The following is a 22,763-nucleotide window of genomic DNA, read 5'->3' as shown; positions in this document are numbered from 1 at the left end:
CCACACCGGAAGGCTGCGGCTTGTTAACATAAGAATATGCATGAAATTGAGTAAAATTATATTGTTTACTTTGCATATTAATTGAATTTATAAAAAACCTTAAATAAACTATCTATTATGAAAGTCATAGTGTCTGCTCACAATTAAAAAAAAACCGTCATCGATTCTGTGGTGTCAGGGAAAGAGAAGATATGTCAAAAAAAAATGAGATTTTTCCACCCATTGGTTCAAAATATTAATATTTCTCATGAAAAAATAGTTAAGTCACAGGTATTAATTACTTATTATAGATACTTATTAATTATCCATTGTGAAAAGTCCAAATATATTACCTACTTATTTATGTTCAATATACATATTTACCTACTTATCTCCTTTTTCCTTAACACCACAAAATTTACATAGGCAAGTAATATATAATATAGGTAGTCGAAAACTAACTATTTTTGATGATAATCAATTAAATACTCGTTATAAGGGATACTTCTAGACTCGTTATAATTCGGATAAAACCACATAACAGGCACCAAATTTCGATTTAAATAATATTCTAATATCTAGTAAAAAGTCGCATTGAAAAGCTCCTCCTTAGCTAGGAGATATTATAAAAACAAGCGAAAAATGATAAAAAACAATTATTTTATGCAAAATAGTTCAATAGTTATTTGATTTTTGTTAACTTCTTCAACATAAATACCCTTAACAATTTTTAATATCATATCAAAAATCGACCGTTCCAGCGGGGATCGAACCTGCATCTTCGATTTACCGTGTCGGTGCTTTAGCCAATTAAGCTATGGAACGATGTACTCACTAGATCGAAATTTTTGATATGATGATGATATTTGATATGATGAGCCACCGATTTTGCGATCTTGATATGATATTAAAAATTAAAAATTTAATTATGAAGTTAGGAACTTTATTGTACTCATATTACTGTAAATATGTATGTATGTATATTCCCTTTACTTCGTACTAAGAATTTTTAGCTAGATATTTACAAAGTTTGTTTTGTTAAAAAAATTGGTAGCGTTTTTAAAAGTACTCGAACACTCACTCATCCAAATCGATTTAAATTTAAAACAGTCAATTACATCAGTTACATTACGGTCAATGTTTTAACGAATTACGGACATTGAACAAATTGAATTTTAATACGAGTATAGTGTCAGCGCTGCAATCTTGCTTCGGATGACTGGTTCCGCGATGAGCTTTATAATTTAAGCTATTTTCATGCAAATTAAGTGGAATACCAACACAACGTAGCGCAAGCGTTGTCATTATACGCTGTCAGATCGGAATTTTAAAAATACCTATTGAGCCCGCTCCCTCCACTTCGCATACTTTGGATCGTTTTCGAATGATTTGAGTTCTATGGAATGTATCGGATACGTTCGCATTTAATTTTTTATATAATAGGTATATCGTTTAATAAAGTTGACATATATTTATAACTTTATTTATATTAAATATTATAACACGTAAATGTGTTTTAATGCAAAATACAATATATAACTGAAAATATTGATATACAATACAAATATAATCGCGATACTACAAGCAATAATTTGTCGATAAATCAAAAATGAAATAGATTCCTCCGATAAATTAATAACAACGATTCAAACTTCGGTCATTAATACAAGTACAAGCGTTAAAACTGAATGATTATTCCAGAGAACGTTTAAAAACAGCTTTGTTTTGTAAGCGATACACTTACAAATACAGATTTGAGACAGGGTAAAACGTATTGTACATAAACAATGGCCCGTTGGAAACGCTTACCTTTTTTACCGTTCCGACGTAGGTGTTACGAAACCTTTGTGACGTAAATAACCATTGGAAAAACTGACTGGTACATATTTGATAGTCCCGAAATAAACCAGTCACTCTTTTACTATTTGGTACTTTTTATCAAGGTTGAACTTTTTCTTAATTGGATTATTTGTCAAAAAGTTTCTAGTTACTGCTTTTTCGGTTGTTGATTAAATTTATTTTCCATATAAGTTATTGATAGACTTTATAAAAAAGGGCTACTCAAAAACAACACTGTTTCTCCAGAAATTCAAGTGACAACTATTATGTAATAATGATTATCCAATTCCAATTGAACGCAGCAAGAAAACGCAGAAAGACGATTAAAATAACAAAATTGCTATAGTAGCAGTAATTACTTTACAGGCAGTAATAATAAGATTATTTTAATGTTTTATCTTCACAGACACAAACATTGATATACACCTACATATGTATAGAGCGCTGTCACTGTTCTAGAAATAGCTTTAAAGTACATAAAAATACACGCAGATTTAAGATCTCTAAATAGTTTTTGTAGTAGGTATGTTGCGAATATTTAAAAATAAACGGAAAATTGTTGATACAACACTTATATTGGCATCCATGACAAAATATTTTATTTTTTCTGTTTTTTAAACACACAATTTATAATTGAAGTAGATAAATACTACTCTCAAGTTTTAGTGTCACTGTGGTTAAAAATTTCTAGCCCTTTTTTCAAATTTCACTTTGTCTTAATATAAGAACTACTTTGGCAACGCACTTCTGCATAACCATCCAAATATATTTTTCTTAGCCCTAAACACGTCGTTACAGTAAAATATTAATATTAACTACCGCATACAATCAAGGAATCGCATTCGGAAATGAATTCTTTTACTCGTATAATGTTTTTATTGTAAAATTTAGCCGTGCATACGTGTTCACGAAAGGTATGCAAAACGAGTGTATCAAAGTAGCTTGTCTATTTAAACAAAGTAAAATTTTCTATCCCACGCCGAACGTGATCTATTACACTTACATTTGATTGACACCCCGATTGAAGGAAGATAGTTAAGAGTCGAACAATCTTTATATATATATTACTTTTTTCAAATGTATAGTCAAATGTGTAAATTTTTATTTATTCTTTATTTTATTTATTGTATTGTTTTTGTGTTCATACCTCCCCAAGTTCGCGTCAAAAGTGGCGTGAACTCATGTGTGTTGCCCATAGTTACCACGCTGGGCAGGCGGGTTGGTGACCGCAGGGCTGGCTTTGTCGCACCGAAGACGCTGCTGCCCGTCTTCGGCCTGTGTATTTCAAAGCCAGCAGTTGGATGGATATCCCGCCATCGGTCGGCTTTTTAAGTTCCAAGGTGGTAGCGGAACTATGTTATCCCTTAGTCCCACGGGAAGAGAGGGGGTGGCTATGTTTCTTTAATGCCGTAGCCACAAAGCTAGCTCACGCTGAACGTGATCTATTACACCTGTATTTGATTGACACCCCCATTAAAGGAAGGTAGATAGGAGGCGAACCATCTATATATATATATATATATATATATATATATATATTGTTTACTTTTTGCAATTGTATAGTCATTTGTGTACATTTTTACAAAGAAGTCACTAACTAGTATATTCATTGAGTTTCGTCAAAAGTATAGTCATAAAAATAAATATTAATAAGCAATATGTAGTAGATTTATTGGCACGTAATGTACAATTTATTAATGTGATTTATAAATGAATATACAATTGTCGCTCGGTAGATAAACGCTCCATTCATGTTACGACAGTCGCATAAAATGTCACTATGACAGCTTATCACGGTTCATTTGTCCGAGGTTTGAAATAACAGTCACTGTACAATACTGTATTGTACAATATGTTTTTATATCAAATTGTGCTAAATGTAATTTTTCGTTCACATAAAATTAGAGTATATATCTTTTTCTTTTATATCATATAACATAATACACGGTCGTCCGTTTCTATGGTAAGCAACTTAATGTTTGTGTTACAGGTAGCAGGCGACTGTTACAACTATTTATTTTTATTTTTGACAAATATACATAGAAACAATACATATATAAATAGAAATATTATATTATACCCAGACTCAGGCGGGAACCGAACCCGTTTAGAATACCCGAATAGTTCTAAAATGACAACAGCGTTAAGTTTTGCATACATAAAAGTTTTGATAGTGACGGTTATAGTTTAAAAGTTATATATTTGACTCGTTATTTTTAGGTAACTTTTAGTTAGAAACAGTGAAGTAACCACACTAATAGTCACGTGAATAACTCCCTTAACAGACCAGATCGTGAGATAACGCAAACTCTGTTATTAAAACGACATCACGAACTCTACAAACTACGCCAATTATGGTCCTGAAGCTTATATCTCGGACAATCTATACCAAAAACGGTAACACGTAAAACGCGTATAAATAAATTAGTAATTTATAAGCGTAAATTATTATTAAAATTCTATTCGAAGTAAAATGGATACAGCTCAATAAGTAACTAAAGATAAATCACGTTATTTGTCATTTTTCGATGATTATAAATTGTAATACAGAATTAATAGAATCCTTTATATAGTAATGAATTTCTGAACGTTTAAAATATTTTCATTGAGTGTGTGTAGAATTCATTATTGTTAGTCTTTAATATACATTATTACATTATAAAAAAAGCTTATTTTTTTCTTTTTTTTTTCTTCAAGTTGCTTATAAATTAAAAAATGCCCATAGTCTGTTGTGTATTTTTATTAAAAAAATATACATTATTCTGTTTGATAAATTAAAAAAGGAACTAATGGTTAAAATTAATTATGTTGCAAAAATCTGTTTCAATCGTTAGTTATTATTACATTTAGTACTATATGAAGGCAAAACCTAAAATATATTGAGAATTATATTCGATGGCACAAAAATTTCAGAGTTTTAGATAAACTAACGGGTAACAAAAATTTCGGCCCACGAGTCCCATAAAGTCGCTGTGCTGGTCAATTTGAAATTTTTTAATAAAACTGAAAGACTTAGGACCACCTGACATTGTGGAACAATTAAATTGAACAAATATTACTAAAGTTTCACCGAATATAATAAAAGAAGTAATGAAAGTAGCTATAGAGTTCAAATCATGTAAATTTTTGACTACATAAATTTGATTCTAAGAAAGGGGGTAACTTAGTATACTGACTAGATCAAAATAACGTGAGTAACATCTCAAGGTTGTACCACTGACATTCTGTTAATAAATTAATAGTAACTTGATCTCTGACCCTATGTTTTATTTCAATAATTAATTAATATAAGATAAATCTCAAATAATTACGCGTTCATAATTCATTAACCCACGCGAACCGAGAATGAATAGAATGTAATGCCATTTTGTTGCATGGATAGTGAATTATTTTATGATTATGTGGTTGAAATTATATTCAAACGAGCTACCCACATCAACTGTACAATGTTTACAATACTATGATTGTTTAGTATTTTGGCATATGCTTGTAAAATTAGATTCTGCCAGACCTCATTATGGACTCTGCATAACGATGCATTCATTTATTATTGTAACAAAAACAATTAAAAATGTATTCAATATTATTTGTACTTTAAAATTACACATAAAATTGCATATAATGGCACCTTATGAAAAAAATTGGTTGTGCTAACTGAAAAAAAAATAAAGTGAAACATAGCGCGGCCTGTTTTCGAACGATTTTAGTGAAAATAAATATTGAAATTTCACACTGAGTAAAAAAAATGAGAATATAAAAATTTCGCTTATTAATCTTATAATTTAGGATTCACCACATGCAGATAAGAGTCTAATTTCTGTTTGATGATCTAGACCGTGAACTTTTTTTTGCACAAGCTTCTAATAGCTGTTAAGATTGTAGAAGCTGATTTAGATTATTTCTTGTAATGAAACTTCTTGAAGGAATTGCCATGTAGTCCCATTTAAATATGAAAAAGATCTGACGAGTAGTTTTCGAGTTATCCCTAATAATACATATTACTAGTCGATAGTCGTAATTGAAGACGGTTTATTTTTTAGCAAACAAATATGTGTAAAGCTAGTTCTAGGCCATTATAGTTCTTTCGAAAGTGAATCTGTTAACTGTTCACTTATACCCAATTGCTCAATTTTTAACATCGCACCGTATCGTTAATTTAGTCTTGCGTTGAAACCATTTATCCTACCTTTTTTGAGGTGATACATATTTTAGAATATTTTCAATGTAATATTTTTTTCTATATTGAATTCCTTAGATACTATTCTTTCTGCAATAAAATCTCTCGAGGTAGTAAAGCCTTGACGTGTAAGCCTAATCTTACACCGCTACTTATTTATTCTAATATTCATTAATACTATTTCTGAATATGCAGCTTTTAAAGAATTATATCAGTTCACTAGTTTTACCGATTTAAACTAACAAATTTCCTTGGACTATTGTCGTTTGTCGGTAACTATTATTTAGTATAAACGACAAATTCTCTTATACTGTGTCGGTCGCTATAAAAAGTTTTCATTATGCTAAAGCTCTGTCGCTCAGTAGAAATATTCCTTTGTCATTTATTTTAATAGAAAAATCACAGGCATTAAAGATAAAATTTACGCTACAATCTTTAGGCATCTGTTATAGTTTAAAATAATTAGAAGAAAAAATGTAATATGGAAAATGATAAAGTAAATAGGTGAGGCTAATTAATTGTATACTCATGTATATCATAATTAGAGTATGACAAGAATAAATTGGAAAATTAAACAGTATGAACAGTGTTGAATCAATTAAATATACAAATCAAGTCATGGAAATACGAAATTTTATTTTTTTAATTGTTTTTGCTGGGTCAAAAACAATCAACTAGCATTTAAAATATATTTTTTTAGATTTGGTAGTTTTGTCATTTGATTTCCGTGTATTTGTAGATACTTATAACATTCAAAATGAATGCAATGTTTGTTAATAAAATACTTGATTTTTGATATTTTGTTTTTATATCAATATAACTACTGCTTACTTATAAGCATATATGTATGATTTATAACCAGTAAGTAATTATTATATGGTAAATTACTACAAAAGTTACGATTATTTTTATCGGTGTGGTCCTCATAATGGTAAGCGATCACCCAAGCCAATGAACGCTTCCAATACCAGAAACATCACAAATGCGTTGTTAGCCCACGCCTCTTTCCAGGAGCTCTGACAGCTTTACTCACCATAGGAACACAATATCACATGAGATCAGTGTTATTTAGCCGTAATATTTAGTAAGTTTTCAATTCTTCCTTAGTCAGACTGATCTAAATTATAAGCAAGGTATTTCGTACAATGCCCCACCACAATTAACGGTTTATTTATATCATATTTAATAAGTAAAAGATATAAAAAAGTAAGTATTTTAGGAGATGTATGACATCTGACTGGACTTTAAATCTTTTTATGCTTTATTCGGTAATAAAGTTTTTAAAGGGTCTTTATATAACTTTTATACGAAGCTTAAAAAGTTATAAAAATGATATATAATATTTTATACCTGTTAAATAAATAGACATTATTTAACAAACAACAAACATCTTTATTAATATATATATATATATATATATATATATATATATATATATACTGGTCTGACACCCAAAGCATGCCAGACCGAATGCAGGCGGTCATAAGGGCCAGAGAAGAAAACACGCGATATTAAAAAGCTCACCAAAGATCAAACAGTTTAAACAGTTTTTAATTACTAGTGCTCAAAACTGCAGTATTTAATTTTGTGTAAATGTGATTTTGCGCTTAAACTTCATTATAAACTAAAAAAAAACATTATTTATGTTTAATTACGTATTAAAGACGTTAATTGGATGAACAACGATCAAAATTGGCTTTTTGCAGTGTAAACTGAAAAAAATTAAAGTTATCACAAATTTTATACTTAGCCAAGTTTCCGTGCCGGTGAGTGTATTATGAAAAACATTTGAATGCGTATACACGTATAACACGTAGGTATGTCAAATACTTCTTTATTATATTTCAAAATATAAAAAATGTAGTCGATTGGCTTTGCCCTCCATATGTGGCTATTCGTACTTTGACCGCACCAATAGGTCGTATTTCACAATCTATAATCGAGTTTATACTTATAAATCAGTTTATTATTATAATTATAATAGATGCGTAGATCGTGTAGTAAGCTTTCGCTTAAAGAGATGCGCCCTACGCATTTGACCTTCAAATTTGTTGCATACGATGTTAACTTAAATATCTGAATTGATCTATATTTGATTCAGCCTGTGATATGCCATTGCTAGGCATAAGTCTCTTTCTCCATGTGGGAGAAGGGTCAAGCTTAATTCATCATATTATTCCACTGCGAGTTGTCGGACATATGTATCTCCTACTTCGGGTGTTTATGATAATAATCGGGAAATATAGCTTAACGTGCTCTTCGGGCACGATGGGGAGACTCACCATAATAGACACCCAGATCGGAAATATATTTATATATTATGAGTTGGTCTATATGAAGATTACAAAAATTTTGGTGTGAATAGTGACAGCCCTGAAGCTTAAACAGCACTCGACCGTGTATCAACGATTGAGCTAACAACGCGCTCATGATTAGCATTATAACAAACTGTTTACCTTAATTCATGTATTAGCATAATAATTCAATGTAAACCCAAGCCAATGACTCAATACTGTGTAGCAACAGGATTTGAATAGCTATGTCAAGATAGATTGCCGTTTGCCACGAACAGTGAGCACGTTTTAACGTAGAAAGTAACACTAATTGGCTTGACTCGTACCATGAATAGGGTTAGATGGGAAGTAGTGACATTTTTTTTTATCAAGCAACTTGTCCAATTTATTTGACAAGAGAATTGGTTGATGTTTAAGAAAATTATCATTAACGGGAAGTGGTCGTTTATTATGTAGGCTATTGTTATTTTCTGTTTGAATCTTATATACTATTATAAAATCACTGTATCTATTTTCATTTATTCTTTAAATATATCTTGTATAAAATTGAAACGTTTTCATAGTCAAGAGCGGAGTTATTAAGTAGATATTGTAGCTATCGTGCAGATATAGATGGCTATCGATTTTTATTAAAAGTGCTGTTATATATAATTAGGTTAAGACAACGTATACACACCCTACTGTATGTACTGTGAACTATTTGCATTTTTATAGATTTGTTTTGTATAATTCATTCAAATATTTACGAAGAATATCACACACACGGATATTAATTATGTTAGTTTTGTGATATACATAATAGAAGTGACGTAAGAGCAATCAAGATATTGTTTAGAACACGACTAAAACACTCAACTAAACAATTATTTCTCACTTCTAATCTATAGTTATGCATTCACAATACAAACTTTTAACTACGTTGAATAATTTACCACACTAATTACTTAAACGCCACTTATCGAGCTGCAACGTTAGCCGCACAATAATTAAACAATAACTGCTTTTTAACTTACAAATTATCATATTTATAGGACAAAAAATGTGAAATCAATACATGAGAAAGAAAACTATTCGGAAGATTGCGTCTCCATCTTTATGCTCTTCCGGTATTTTAACAAGTAATAATTAAAATAAGGACGACACATTCTTATAAAATTTTTAGAAGCTCACATTTAAATGATAACAGTATTTATTGTGGAACTACCCTGCAAAACAGATAAAGATAGTGACTGACTAATTGTAAATTACTAGGTATTAACCATTCGGAAGATGGCGTCACCATCACTGAACGTACTGTTCCGGTATCAAGCGAATAAATAATAACACAAAATTCAATATTTTAATAATTGTCAGAATTGGAAATTATTTATTGAATATTCAAATATTGAGAGCTAGCTTACATGCCTCTTTCATTGGTTAAATAAACCTAAGGCCACAGTTCAAATATTATTCCACAGTTGTATCCATTCCGTGAATTAAGAAGAAATTATTAGTGACAAATCACGTGACGATCTCGTTCCAGTGGACTCGATACCTAATTTTGTAATCAATATTCGCTTCGCTACACTAATAGTTTCTTGCGATAAGTGTGGATACGTTGCTATGATTAATTAAAAGTTTGCTATCACTTCGTAATTGGTTTCGGAAGATATACGAGAGAGTAGCAAAGTGTCAGTTGTGTAGAATTGATTACTTATAAAGTTTGCACAGGGCTGCCGTAATCCTTGTGTAAGGCGTTTATAGTGTCAAAGCGTCATGATCGAGGGTGTAAAATGCTCTTAAATAAAATAATTTTATTAAATAAATAAATAATAATTAAATAAATAAATATCTTATAAAATAATTTTATGAATTAGAACTTGTGTATTTATTCCATTGTTTTTTATTTAATTTCATTTTTGCATTTTGTATTGATCAAATTAAAACAGTGCTAAAATAAAATAGGACATGGTAAGGGAGAAGGTATGTCACTGATGTGAGTGTAAGCAATCAGGGTAAGTCAGAGCAGTCCCATATTTAGGCAACGGGGTGAAAACATGAATGAGACATTTAGGAAGCTACTTTAAAATCAACCAACACAAATCACTAAACAAAACTCTAATGTATTGAAATGATTCTTATCATGATATAAATCAAATAAAAATATTATCTTGATTTATATGACGATTTGATGAAAATAACAAGAGCGTTAATTTCATTATTATAATTCAAGTTATTAACTTTAAATTTTTGTAGTGAAGAATAATTAATTAATTTTGAAATGATGTCTTTTGTTACATGGAAAGAAATATCATTTCAAGCTTATTATAAAGAGATAAACCTAATAAATCCATAAAAAGAAATATTAACAAATATTCAACTTGACTTTTTACAATTAAGACCTTTGACCAGATTTCACTCACACAATGCAGATAATACATATATAAAAAATATTAATATTTTATTTGTTTAGCTCGTAATATCGTGTGCTTAATTAGAACTCATTTAACGTTATTTTAGTGATAACCCTGTTGTTTTAGAGCGTCAGTGGTCATAAGTTCAACCCATCATTACATAGTATGAAAAAAGACGCATCCCGCTGTTCTGTAGGTATCTTTAAAAATACGCAACGGCTTTTGATGGGGCTTTATTTAGTAAAGAGTGATTCCAGAAGAACGTTTATAGTTATGTGTAATACATGCATGATATCATCATCATCACTTCAGCCTAATATAGTCCATTGCTCGACATAGGCCTCCACAAGTTCGCGCCAAAAATTGAGTGAACTCATGTGTTTTGCCCATAGTCACCACGCTGGACAAGGCGGGTTGGTTGGCACCGTTACTTTGATTATGAATATAATTCTCATCTATAAAAAATATTAATACTAAAATATTAAAAAAAAAACGTTTTGACGTGGTGGGACACCAGATAGGAACGAAGTCCCTTATTATAAAATATTAATTTCAAGTACTATTCGAGGTATAAATAAACGCTTTACACTCAACGGCCCCCAGTAGGATTTTCTCCTGTGTCGGGGGTCCGGAGACACACACGATTCACAAGCACAAACGCCCAGACCACCTATATGGCCAATACAAATCTATGTCGTAAGCGGGAATTGAACCCGCGACCGCAAGTGCTGCTACCGCTAACAATAATTATTCGGGTATCCATTTTTATTATGATTTTTTTATCGATAATAATGAAATAAAAACTACACTTGCGTGCAACTGAATCGACTCAAGCCGTATATTGGTATATAAGTTTGATTTTTCGGAAAATGGCTTATCCGATTTTTGTAAAACTTTTTTTATTCGAAAGAAATATATTTTTTTTTCATAAATATAGCCATTTTCAAATAAACAATGAAAAACTTTTTAAATAAATACGGTCAAACATGAGCGTTACAGAAATTACTCGTTGCGGTACCCATGAGTTGCGAGACTAAATCATGTATAAAAGCTCACGTGACCCATATTTCTTATCAATCACTCGTCAGACGTTGACAGGTACATATCTCCTTAAGCTCCCAGTATTTAAATCGCGATCCAATGGACACTACCTCAGAAGCAACGGTCCAAGTTGTAGGTTTGTTGCAAGCGGGCCATCATCAAAGGCAAGTCGCTCGTAAACTTAACATGAGCCAATCAGCTGTTTCACGAGTATACAGAAGGTTTCAAGAGACTAGTGGCTTCGTTTGGAGACCACAAACCAATAGACACCGGAGCACATCTGAGACGGACGACCGCTTCATTGTCTTAACTTCGTTGAGAAATCGGTATCTCACGGGCGTTGATGTGCAACAGGAGCTCGGAAGGGTTCTAGAAGTGGCTGTCAGTCAGTGGCCAATTAGAAGACGGCTGAAGAAATCCAATTTAACTCCTAAACGGCCAGCCAGAGGCCCGAAACTGACCGCAGGTCACCGTTAAGCCCGACTTTAATTTGCTCGTGAACACCTCAATTGGACTATTGAGCAATGGAGCTCCAACCTGTTCATTGACGAGAGCAGAATGTGTCTCCATGGCAACGACAGAAGAGATCGAGTATACAGGCGTCCAGGGGAACGGTTCTCGCAATGCTGTTTCGTTGAAACAGTATCATATGGCGGTGGTTCAGTTATGATGTGGGCTGGAATATCATATGAAGGGAAGACTGAGCTTTTTTTCGTGCCTGGTGGTGGTCGGAGTGGTGGTCTAACAGCTCAAAAGTACGTGGAAAACATTCTCCTCGATCATGTTGTACCTTATGCAGGGTACATAGGAGAAGATTTTCTATTGATGCATGATAATGCTCGGTGTCATACAGCAAGTGTTACTCGCCAGTTTCTTCAAGAGGTGCAAATTGAGACGATGATGTGGCCAGCCCTCAGTCCTGATCTGAATTGCATTGAGCATTTATGGGATGAGCTGAAACGGAGGGTGCGAGCTAGAGATACGGCTCCATCAAGCATCGTAGAGCTCAAAACTACGCTAGAGGAAGAATGGAGTACGATACCTCAAGATTTTATCAAAAAAGTGATAAAATCAATGAAAAATCGCATGTAAGCCATTATAAAAGCTAGGGGAGGCAATAAAAAGTATAGAAAATTTTAATTTTCTTTACTTCTATCAAAAATAATTTTTTTATTCATTTATGTTGTTGTTTTCATTTTCTTCATTTTTTATGCATTTCTGTCAAATTAAATTTTATCAATAAATACTCAACCGATTTTTCTTATTAGAATAGCATTTTTAAGAGAAAAGATTAGGCTTTCAAACAAAAAAAAAACAAGAAAATCGGATAAGCCATTTTCCTAAAAATCGATCTTTTATACCAATATACGGCTTGAGTCGATTCAGTTGCACGCGAGTGTACTTTACAAAATTATCTTAACACCTTTATTTTATTTACAATGATTTATCATAATATATATTAACTAGCTGACCCCGCAAACGTTGTTTTGCCATATATATGTTATTAGCCCCCTTAATCCCGCCCCCCCTCTTATAACTGAGGTAGGGCACAGCAGGAATTTCCTGCTCAAAATATGGAGCAGCCCGACTGGGGTAGTACCTCGACCTTACAGAAGATCACAGCTAAATAATACTGTTTTCAAGCAGTAGTGTGTTCCTGTAGGTGAGTAAGGTGACCAGAGCTCCTGGGGGGATTGGGGATTGGGTCGGCAACGCGCTTGCGATGCTTCTGGTGTTGCACGTGTCTATAAGTTACGGTAATCGCTTACCATCAGGTGAGCCGTACGCTTGTCTGCCGACTAGTGACATAAAAAAAAACTTAAGGGTATGAAAAATAGATGTTCGATTCTCAGACCTACCCAATATGCATACAAAATTTTATGAGAATCGGTCAAGCCGTTTCGGAGAAGTTTAATTACAAACACCGCGACACGAGAATTTTATATATTAGATTAACGAACAATATAATAATAATAGCAAACTACAATAATAATAACAATCATCACAATTAAATATTATACATTAGATACTGTATAGCCATCATACATGACTATACATGAAAATCTTACGCTTTTATTTAACGTGACGGACGTTTTTTGCCGGCTAGGGCCTCTACGCAACGCCCCATAAGAAACTTCGTTCCAATATTGGCAACTAAATAATGAGATTGATTTTTTTGAGATTGAGATGAAAAAAAAATTGATATAGCAAGGGTGCTATTAAATGTATAAAATGCTAATTAACCGTTTATCAAATCGATAACAGTTAATTAATCGCTGTTAAAAGAATGTCAACGAACTGTCTATGAAATACTCGTAAACATAGTACAAAACTACTACATATTTTTTTTAATGTTAGATAAACTAATTGCACACTTTATAGCGCAATAATTATAATTTACTGTAAAATACAACACATTTCAAGTCAAGAAATTGGTGTTGAATGAGAGATCATTTATTATTTCTTAATATAAAATTATATCTATCGTTAGTGGAAAAAGCTCTAAGACACTTGACCGTTAAATCTAAAATGCAAATATGTTTTTCAATGCCAACAAAGAAAGCCGAAGCGTCGGTTAATTTAATAGATTCAAGCCGTGTACGTTATTTAGTCATTAGCTTGATATCGCATTTCGAGACATAGTTAAACATTTACAATGACAGCAGGGTATACGTGACTACGCTGCAGGTCAGGAGCTGTATACATTGACCTTTGCTCCTTGCGCGAAAGCTGTGGCAATTAATAGAGAAATAGGAGGTCTTATTCATTGTGAAATCAATGTTTGAATTTATAATAAATACAACCGAATATCTATCATTTTAATTTTCAATTGGTTAATAAATTGATGATTTTTCCAATTCGATTATTCCAATTACAAATTTGAAAGGTATATTTCTTACAAATAAATACACAATGTATAGACCCTAGTTAATATCAATTTGTAGGGCTCAGTATTACAAATCTTAAACTTAATCCATATAAGCGAGCGTTGATACATTTAAAGCCGTCATATGAAATGTCCGCTTTATTCATCTCTTAATGAATAAGAACGGTCTTTTGTCTTTTCTAAGATTAACTTTACTTAAAGTCTTGAACAACTCATTGAAAAATTGCCAGACGAGAGCAATCTTCTGTTATTAATAATCGACAAAGGAGCGGAGCAAAGATAGTTATTAGAAAAGTAATGTTGACTGTACACTTTCTTTTAAATTCTTTATATATTTTTGAACTCAAAATAATTAATAAAAAGTTAATCTATCCAAGATTAACAATGCTTTTATTAAGACTATCTCAAACTTAATTATTAATCAGCCAGTGTATTGTTTGAAATGAAATAATAAATAGGGATAACCTAATTTAGAGGAAAAGACTTTTTTAAAAATAAAACTTAAATTGCTTTTCAAACTTTCTTTAAAAAATATTTTTCTAGTACCTACCTGACCATAAATATGGCAACCAAAGTTGATTAACGCATAATAATAATTATCAACTCATCAGCAATTACTCAAAGTGACCTCAATGACTTCGATGTTAGATATGCATAATTAGCTATGTTACAAACTAGCTGGATCAAATTCGACAATATTGTCCTAATTCGAACACGACGTTAAAATGATTGATAGCAATACACTAGAGTCTATATCTAGATGTCAAATAAATCTATTGGTAGGTTTATGGCCTGGCTGAACAAAACATTTATTATAGGTTAAATCTCATACACGGAAAAACTTAGTGAAAAAGTTCCTTTTACTTTTCGTCTTGTTCTAGGCAGTAAGTTTGTAATTTATCTTGAGTTAATACAAGCTGTTATTTTTTTAATAGTATTTCTGCGTAAGCTGTTGTACTAAAACAACTCATATACAATGTATAGAGACAAGGTATCTATATAAAATTAAATAACATTAATGATAGCAAATATAATAAATTTCATACTAAATATGCTAAGCGTAGATAGTAGTAATTTTAAATCAGAATGTTTGAAGCAATTTTCCATCCAACATTTCCAATAATCACCAAAAATACATTTAATATAAAATATATAAGAATACAGAAAAAATGTCCAATGCGAGAATACTGAACTCTATAATCGCTTCATTGTAAACTTTATGCCAGAGTTGACGAACTGTGAATTGTGACGATAACGGTAATTAGACTTATCGCACACCTGTCTACGGATCGGCAGTTATATTGTTTGTGGAAGCATAAAAATATCCAACAATTTTACCGTATTTTTTCTGGTGTGAATTATTAGTTATTTCAATTTTTGTTTATTGGTAAAATTTTTCGTGTTTTCTTGTCAAGATTTTGGATGTCGAAGTAATTTTTTTTATTTCCTCTAAGTAGTCTTTATAAAAATAAGTTTTCTAAGTTAATGGATTCACATTAAGTTACCTATTCTATTTTTTATTTTGTGCACAATTGAGTTAGTGTAGTATAATCAATAAGCCTAAGTTCTAATCTTAATACTAATTTTAATCTCAATAAGATTGTTAATTAAATGAAGTTGTTATTTAATTATTATATAAATTAAATATACATACATTGATTAATGTTTTGGGTAACATTTGCGTTGACAAATAAACGATTAATATCAAAAACACCGAAACACACACATAAAATCTTTATTAATAATATCTTGAAAAGCAATTCAATACGCTTCTTTATAAGACTGCACTGTGCAGTGTGAAATGCTCAGACAAATTAAGTCCAGCTGCGAAATAAGGAGTTGATTAGCGCAAGCACATTTAGATTTATGATTAAGCGTTAATGTTTCCACTGAAGAGTCATCAATTTTTATTCATTTTACAATGATCAAAGGGCCAATAGTTCTAAAATTACTTTGATGCGAACGGGTGAATAAATTCTTTGAAAATGAAATTTACTGACTCTATCGATAGCATCGTTACCATCGTTATTAGACAATTTTAATTACAAATGTTTTAAGTATTTTAATACTTACTGTAATAACGTTGTAACAAATAAAGAAAGAAGTTTTAAATTTAGACGAAAAGATGATTTCATATAGTCCATGTTTTGGCAAACGATTATCTGACAATCACACGATTTTTATTGAAAAAGTCATACGAGTATTAGCTTTATACATAATTATGTTTCAAATGAAAAAAGTATGTCACGATTTTATAATTTATACCAATTTCATAAATGAATTGTCACTGTCTCATAAGTAGCGTTATTTCTCTGAACGATGCCATCATGATATTATGAACGCTAGCACGCCCTATTGTAGTTAATATAAATATTACCACGAAGTAAGCTTTTTCATTTTATAAAACAGATTTCGACGAAGAGGTAGGTGAAATAATTAAATGAAATTCATACAATGCGTGACTTGTCTTTCGTTATACGCACCTTGAATATTAATCAATGTAAGTAGGGTAATGAAAAGCGCTACTGGTACCTCAATATAACAATCAAGATGCTCTGATATCGTCGAATCTGCGACAATGACTTATTGTTCCACGCAAATGTCATAGAAAAATCGTAGAATGAATCTCTATCCTGCTGGGATAGAAACCAATGTAAGTTTTTCTTAAAATGTAAATCTCTTCGTTACACATACCACACCTACCCACACTATCCATGGCGGTATTACAATTTCAATCCACCGATATAGTTACCTTGTTGAATGAATAAATTTCTTTGTATTTCTGCTGAGGTGTGGCGTCGATTTTACTGTAGGAAAATCTTCAATTGAAATGGTATTGTGAATGTATTGGAAAGTAAAATGTGTTCGGTATATATAACCAATGTTATAAAGCCGGTTGAATAGATGAGCCAAGAAATTGACTGTTTTATCTAACACGTAGTTCGTTCGAGTTTGAGATATATTTCAGTTTGATTTATTCATGCGTTTTAAAGGAAAGTTTATTGCTTTATGCAATAGCGTAGTTCTAGTTAGCTTGTACTACTATAGATAACTGTCAATTAATAACTTATTTCTTATGTACGATTTTATTTTTGTGTTACCCACACATTAGGAATTCTAAACATTTTTGAATATCATATCAAAAATTGACCGCTCCAGCGGGGTTCGAACCCGCGTCTCCGACTGACCGTGTCGGCGCTCTAGCCAATTAAACTATGGAACGATGTACCCGCTAGAGCGAAATTTTCGATATGATGATTTTTATTTTCGGTTTAAGCGAACCGTGGCGCCGTCTATAGTGAGCTCTTTACAGAGACCCGTAACTATTTAAAGTTTCATATTAAAATGAAAATCTTTGACAGGAGACGACACCATGCTATTTTTAATATGTACGATTTTATTTTTGTGTAAACTTATTTCTTTATTTATGCCTTCAATTATTTTCTATTATATAAAATATTTTAGAAAAGATGGACGAAATGTATAAGTTTTCTCTACTATTAGTACTAGTCGGACGTATTTACTTCGGAAGAAGATGGTTGTGTTCAGCAAAACATATCTGTTGATAGAGCATAATTCCTATTCGATTATAAACTTTACATTTGTACCTATACAAACATTAAGTATATATCAAGTGTATGTACCTAAGACTCTTTCACACAGTTCTTTTAAATATTTTGTTGGAACATTTTTCTTATATATAAGAAAGATGTTTATATATATATATACTAATCAACTGCTCCTTGAAAAACACTTACCTACAATTAAAATTTTATAATATATTAAATTATAATTATTGGATGGATGCTGGATGCGTGCTGCGCAGGACCGATCGTCGTGGAAAGCATTAGGGGAGGCTTATGCTCAGCAGTGGGCGTCCGTGAGCTGATACGATGATGATAATTTTTAATTAACAAAACAAGACCTAGCATAAGCGAAGCCAAGTAATATAGTATGTAAGTGACATCATTAAAGCTAAGCTTTTAAGCTAGTTTAAAAGCACATGTGCGCACACAAAGATTACCATATAATTCTTTTTATGTTTTTTTAAATATTGTCTAGATGTGCTCATCATTTCAGCGATAAGACTGTCATTTGACAACGAATTGAACGAAAACAACGAATTTATATACAATAATTTCTTTCGTTTCTACATGAACCTCATATATTAATATAAATCCTCAGATTTATATAATATAAATTATAAATTAATTTGGCAATTATATTCATGTGATATTAAGCGATCAGTCATTTCAAATGCGACCATTTTGTAGTTTTAATCACAATATGACATAAATGCATACATTTGTTTTAATTCAAATAAATCGCTGTGTCAGTATTAATATAATAACTATAGATTAACTTATCAACGCGTTTGCTTTTTAATTACCGTTCGTTGGATAACACGAATAAAATTTATACAAATCTAATATATTTTAAAATTAATCTCACCTTTTTAACCGACTTCCACAAAAGGAGGAGGTTCTCAATTCGACTGTATATTTTTTATTTATTTTTTATGTATGTTACATCAGAACTTTTGACTGGGTAGAGCGATTTCGACAAATTTTCTTTTAATCGAAAGGTGGTGTGTGCCAATTGGTCCCATTTAAATTTATTTGAGATCTAACAACTACTTTTCGAGCTATATCTAATAATGCGTTTTTACTTGACGCTTTTTTCGTCGACCTACGTTGTATTATACCGCATAACTTTTTACTGGATGTACCGATTTAGATAATTCTTTTTTTGTTGGAAAGGAGATATCCCAAGTTTAGTACCATAAAAAGGAAACCAGGATCTGATGATGGGATCCTAGAGAAATCGAGGGAAACTCTTGAAAATCCGCAATAACTTTTTACTAGGTGTACCGATTTTGATAATTCTTTTTTTGTTGGAAAGAAGATATCCCTAGTTTAGTACCATGATAAGGAAACCAGGATCTGATGATGGGATCCCAGACAAATCGACGGAACTTCTTGAACACCCGCAATAACTTTTTATTTGGTGTAACGATTTTAATGATTTTTAATTTAATCGAAAGCCGATGTTTAATCATGTGGTCACATTTAAATTTCATCGAGATCTGATAACTACTTTTTGAGTAATCTTTGATAAAGTGTTGTTACTTGACTATTTTTTCGTCGATCTACGTTGTATTAGTCGTCGATGTAATTGAAGTCGGTTTTTTTTTTCGTTTGCGAACAAACACAATTATGTACAAAAATTTGTATTTTTTTTTTTTATAAAATATATATATATTTTTTTGTTTAATTAACCCTTTTTTGGTACAATAGTTAATAGTGTTTGTCAAATGATTTTCGAGTTGTTACTTTATTTTTATTAACCATTAGTTGGACACTCATTTATGTACGGAGTATTCGTGAACTACGTGCGCTGTTACCTCTCTCACAATAATTTCGCTGACGTGTAAACAATTAATTTTAATTACATTCGTTTTAATTATATGTCTGTGTATTTTGGTAATTTATATACTATGATAATAAAATTGAATGGTGTGTTTGAATTTTATTTTATTCCAGAATTTAAAAATCTGATGGAAAAACTGTTTGTATAATGTACATTACATTATACAAACATCATAATCAGTCGCAGTGTTAATCATACACAAACAATGGGAATTTGGCTTATCAATATCTACATATTGTAAACAGTTGATTATTGATGTTGAAAGATCTTTAAATAATGCAATTAAAATAATAGTAAAACAGCATTTTGCATTAGGAACCTTAAAGCCTATACTATGAATTGTTAAAAATGACCAATAGTATAGTTAAATGTACTCTAAATATAATTCATTATAGTTATTATCGTGAATATAAAGTTATTTAAAACAATATTTATAATTTGATTACTTCAGTAGTTAGTTACGGCTTATTTTATTATGTTATGGCGTGTCACACCATAGTAAATTGATTTTAAATTTCTTTTGAAAAGTCGTAGTTAGAGTGAATTTAATGGTCTAATTGATTTCTAACGTATACTTGACATGTATGAAAGTCTTATATTTTAAGAGAACAGGTGACATATCCAAAGCCGAATGCAAGCACTAGTGTTGATATATTTTGTTCATAAATCGTTGATAAGCCGGTATCGCCCCGCATTTGATCGCCTCTGCTTAATGGACTGTCAGAAACACGCCTCTATTGTTTTCTGAATAATGTGAGAGCACGAATATGTTAATAATTACCTTTTCCAAAGCAAATACTAGTAATTATTCTGTTTTTGTTGCTTTATTGTTTATTCTGCGGCAGAAATTTGTTATGAATAAAATTATAAGTATGTGTGAAGGTTATGTAAAACAACGACATTATCGAATCTTTTGTATATTTTTTGTTAAATAAAATTTATGTTGAAGTAAAAAAGCATGAATGTTATAAATATGTATGTAACATTTAAAAATATTGCGGTAAGATGACTTTGTATGATGTCAAAAAGTCCAATCGCTTGTAACTTTTATTATAATTATGTTGAGAGTAATTCAACAAATAACTCGTTATTAAATATTAATTCGGTAAATACGAATTTTGTGTTTTATTATTTAGAATCGCTATTAATCAAATTATTACTCCACGCCTATCTGGAAAATCAGGGTCACATTCAAATTTACTGAATGTACTCGTGTACTCATTAACTTGTATTCATTAATAGTCTATCTCTAAAATATATCAACATTAAGTTGTAAATGTTCATATAAATGAAGCCTTTGTAATGAATATCGTAAAGGTTTTAATGGCATGAAGTTTTATCGTTCAGTCAAAGAGCTATTTATTTCAGAATACAGTGGCGTGAATCATGCGTCAAGTGAATGCAAAATTAAATCAAAGAGACGGATCTATGACTAGGGCACGCTAATTAGACGATTTCAAAAGGTTTACTATCACAATATAAAAGTTTCGACTCTGATACCTCTACAATATAATTTATTTGAAGTACTTAAAATAATTATGTACGTTTAATGATTCCGTCAGTAAAATAATAAGGCAGGCGTTTTGTAAGTAATTTTATAATAATTTTTTTGGAATAGATTTTTATATAAGGTTCCGGTGTTAAAAAAATTTGAGGAGTAAAATTTACTGAACGAATGACCTAGTTACGTTTTTTTACAACTCTTTATAATAACGCCATCATCATCCAATAGATGGCGTTATTATAAAGAGTTGTAAAAAAACGGTGTGGCGATTGAAAGTAAATTCCAGTCGTACGTCGGAGCTGACATACACACTTTTTTTTCCTATTTACTATAAAGAAAATAATAATTACCTTACAAGGCAAAACTATTTGTTAAATTGTTTGTGGATTTGAAAAAAATTGATACAAATTAAATTAATTTAATATTCTTTGAATTAAATATAATTTTAACTCAAATATATGACATCATATATTTCACTAAATGAAATAGGACTTCAAACGAACCGTTTCATGAGATACTTAATGTGGTGAAATTGATCATATTTATAGGCCATTCGTCTCGTGTGTTATCCTGGCGGGAATAATATTTTCTAGATACGGGTCATTTAATGATTCGAATTTCCAGTTACTTGTCTAATTCTAGAACTATTAAGTTCTAGAATATATGATCTAGCACCCATGATAGTTACGTATTACGTATTTAGTTGGTATATTTTTTTTATATTTTTTTTTACTATAGGTACGACGCGAATAATTATTTTCTTTATACCTCGAATAGAACTTGAAATTCATATTTTATAATGGGGAACTTCGTTCCTATACTTTTCCACGACACCACGCGGGTTTTTTAATTACTTATTATATATCATATTTTTATTGATTATCATAAATATATCATATTTTTATTGAAATTCTTTTTGGTAATCTCAAAGTCTTACTTGGTGTTTATTATAGTGCTTCTATGCATATTAGCTACTTTGATACATTTGAGAGCTTGTTGGAAAGGTATACTTTATGTGTAGATCACACAATTATTATGGGTGACTTTAACACTTGTATATTAAGAAATGATCACCGTGCACATCGATTAAAAAATATTATTAACAGTGCGAACCTTTTTCTTCTCCCTACCAACGCAACACATTTTTTTCCGAACTGTGTGCCGTCGCAATTGGACTTGATGATTGTTTCGGCTCCGGAACGAGTGCACTTACATGGTC

The 22,763-nt window shown here is 31.1% G+C and overlaps 1 protein-coding gene across 1 annotated transcript; it reads left to right on the top strand.

Moving 5' to 3' along the window:
• The first annotated feature begins 11,822 nt into the window (after positions 1–11,822).
• On the top strand, positions 11,823–12,200 carry LOC123659869. The gene has a single exon (XM_045595033.1). The coding sequence runs from the start codon at positions 11,823–11,825 to the stop codon at positions 12,198–12,200; it is 378 nt and encodes a 125-aa protein (XP_045450989.1).
• Positions 12,201–22,763: the final 10,563 nt, after the last annotated feature.

The sequence above is a fragment of the Melitaea cinxia genome, chromosome 14, assembly GCF_905220565.1.
Source record: "Melitaea cinxia chromosome 14, ilMelCinx1.1, whole genome shotgun sequence".
Classification (NCBI taxonomy): domain Eukaryota; kingdom Metazoa; phylum Arthropoda; class Insecta; order Lepidoptera; family Nymphalidae; genus Melitaea; species Melitaea cinxia.
This window is presented reverse-complemented; position numbering and strand designations above follow the sequence as displayed.

Bases quoted from the DNA above. Each gene is read 5' to 3' on its own strand.
- LOC123659869 (XM_045595033.1), top strand. From the start codon at position 11,823: ATGGACACTACCTCAGAAGCAACGGTCCAAGTTGTAGGTTTGTTGCAA.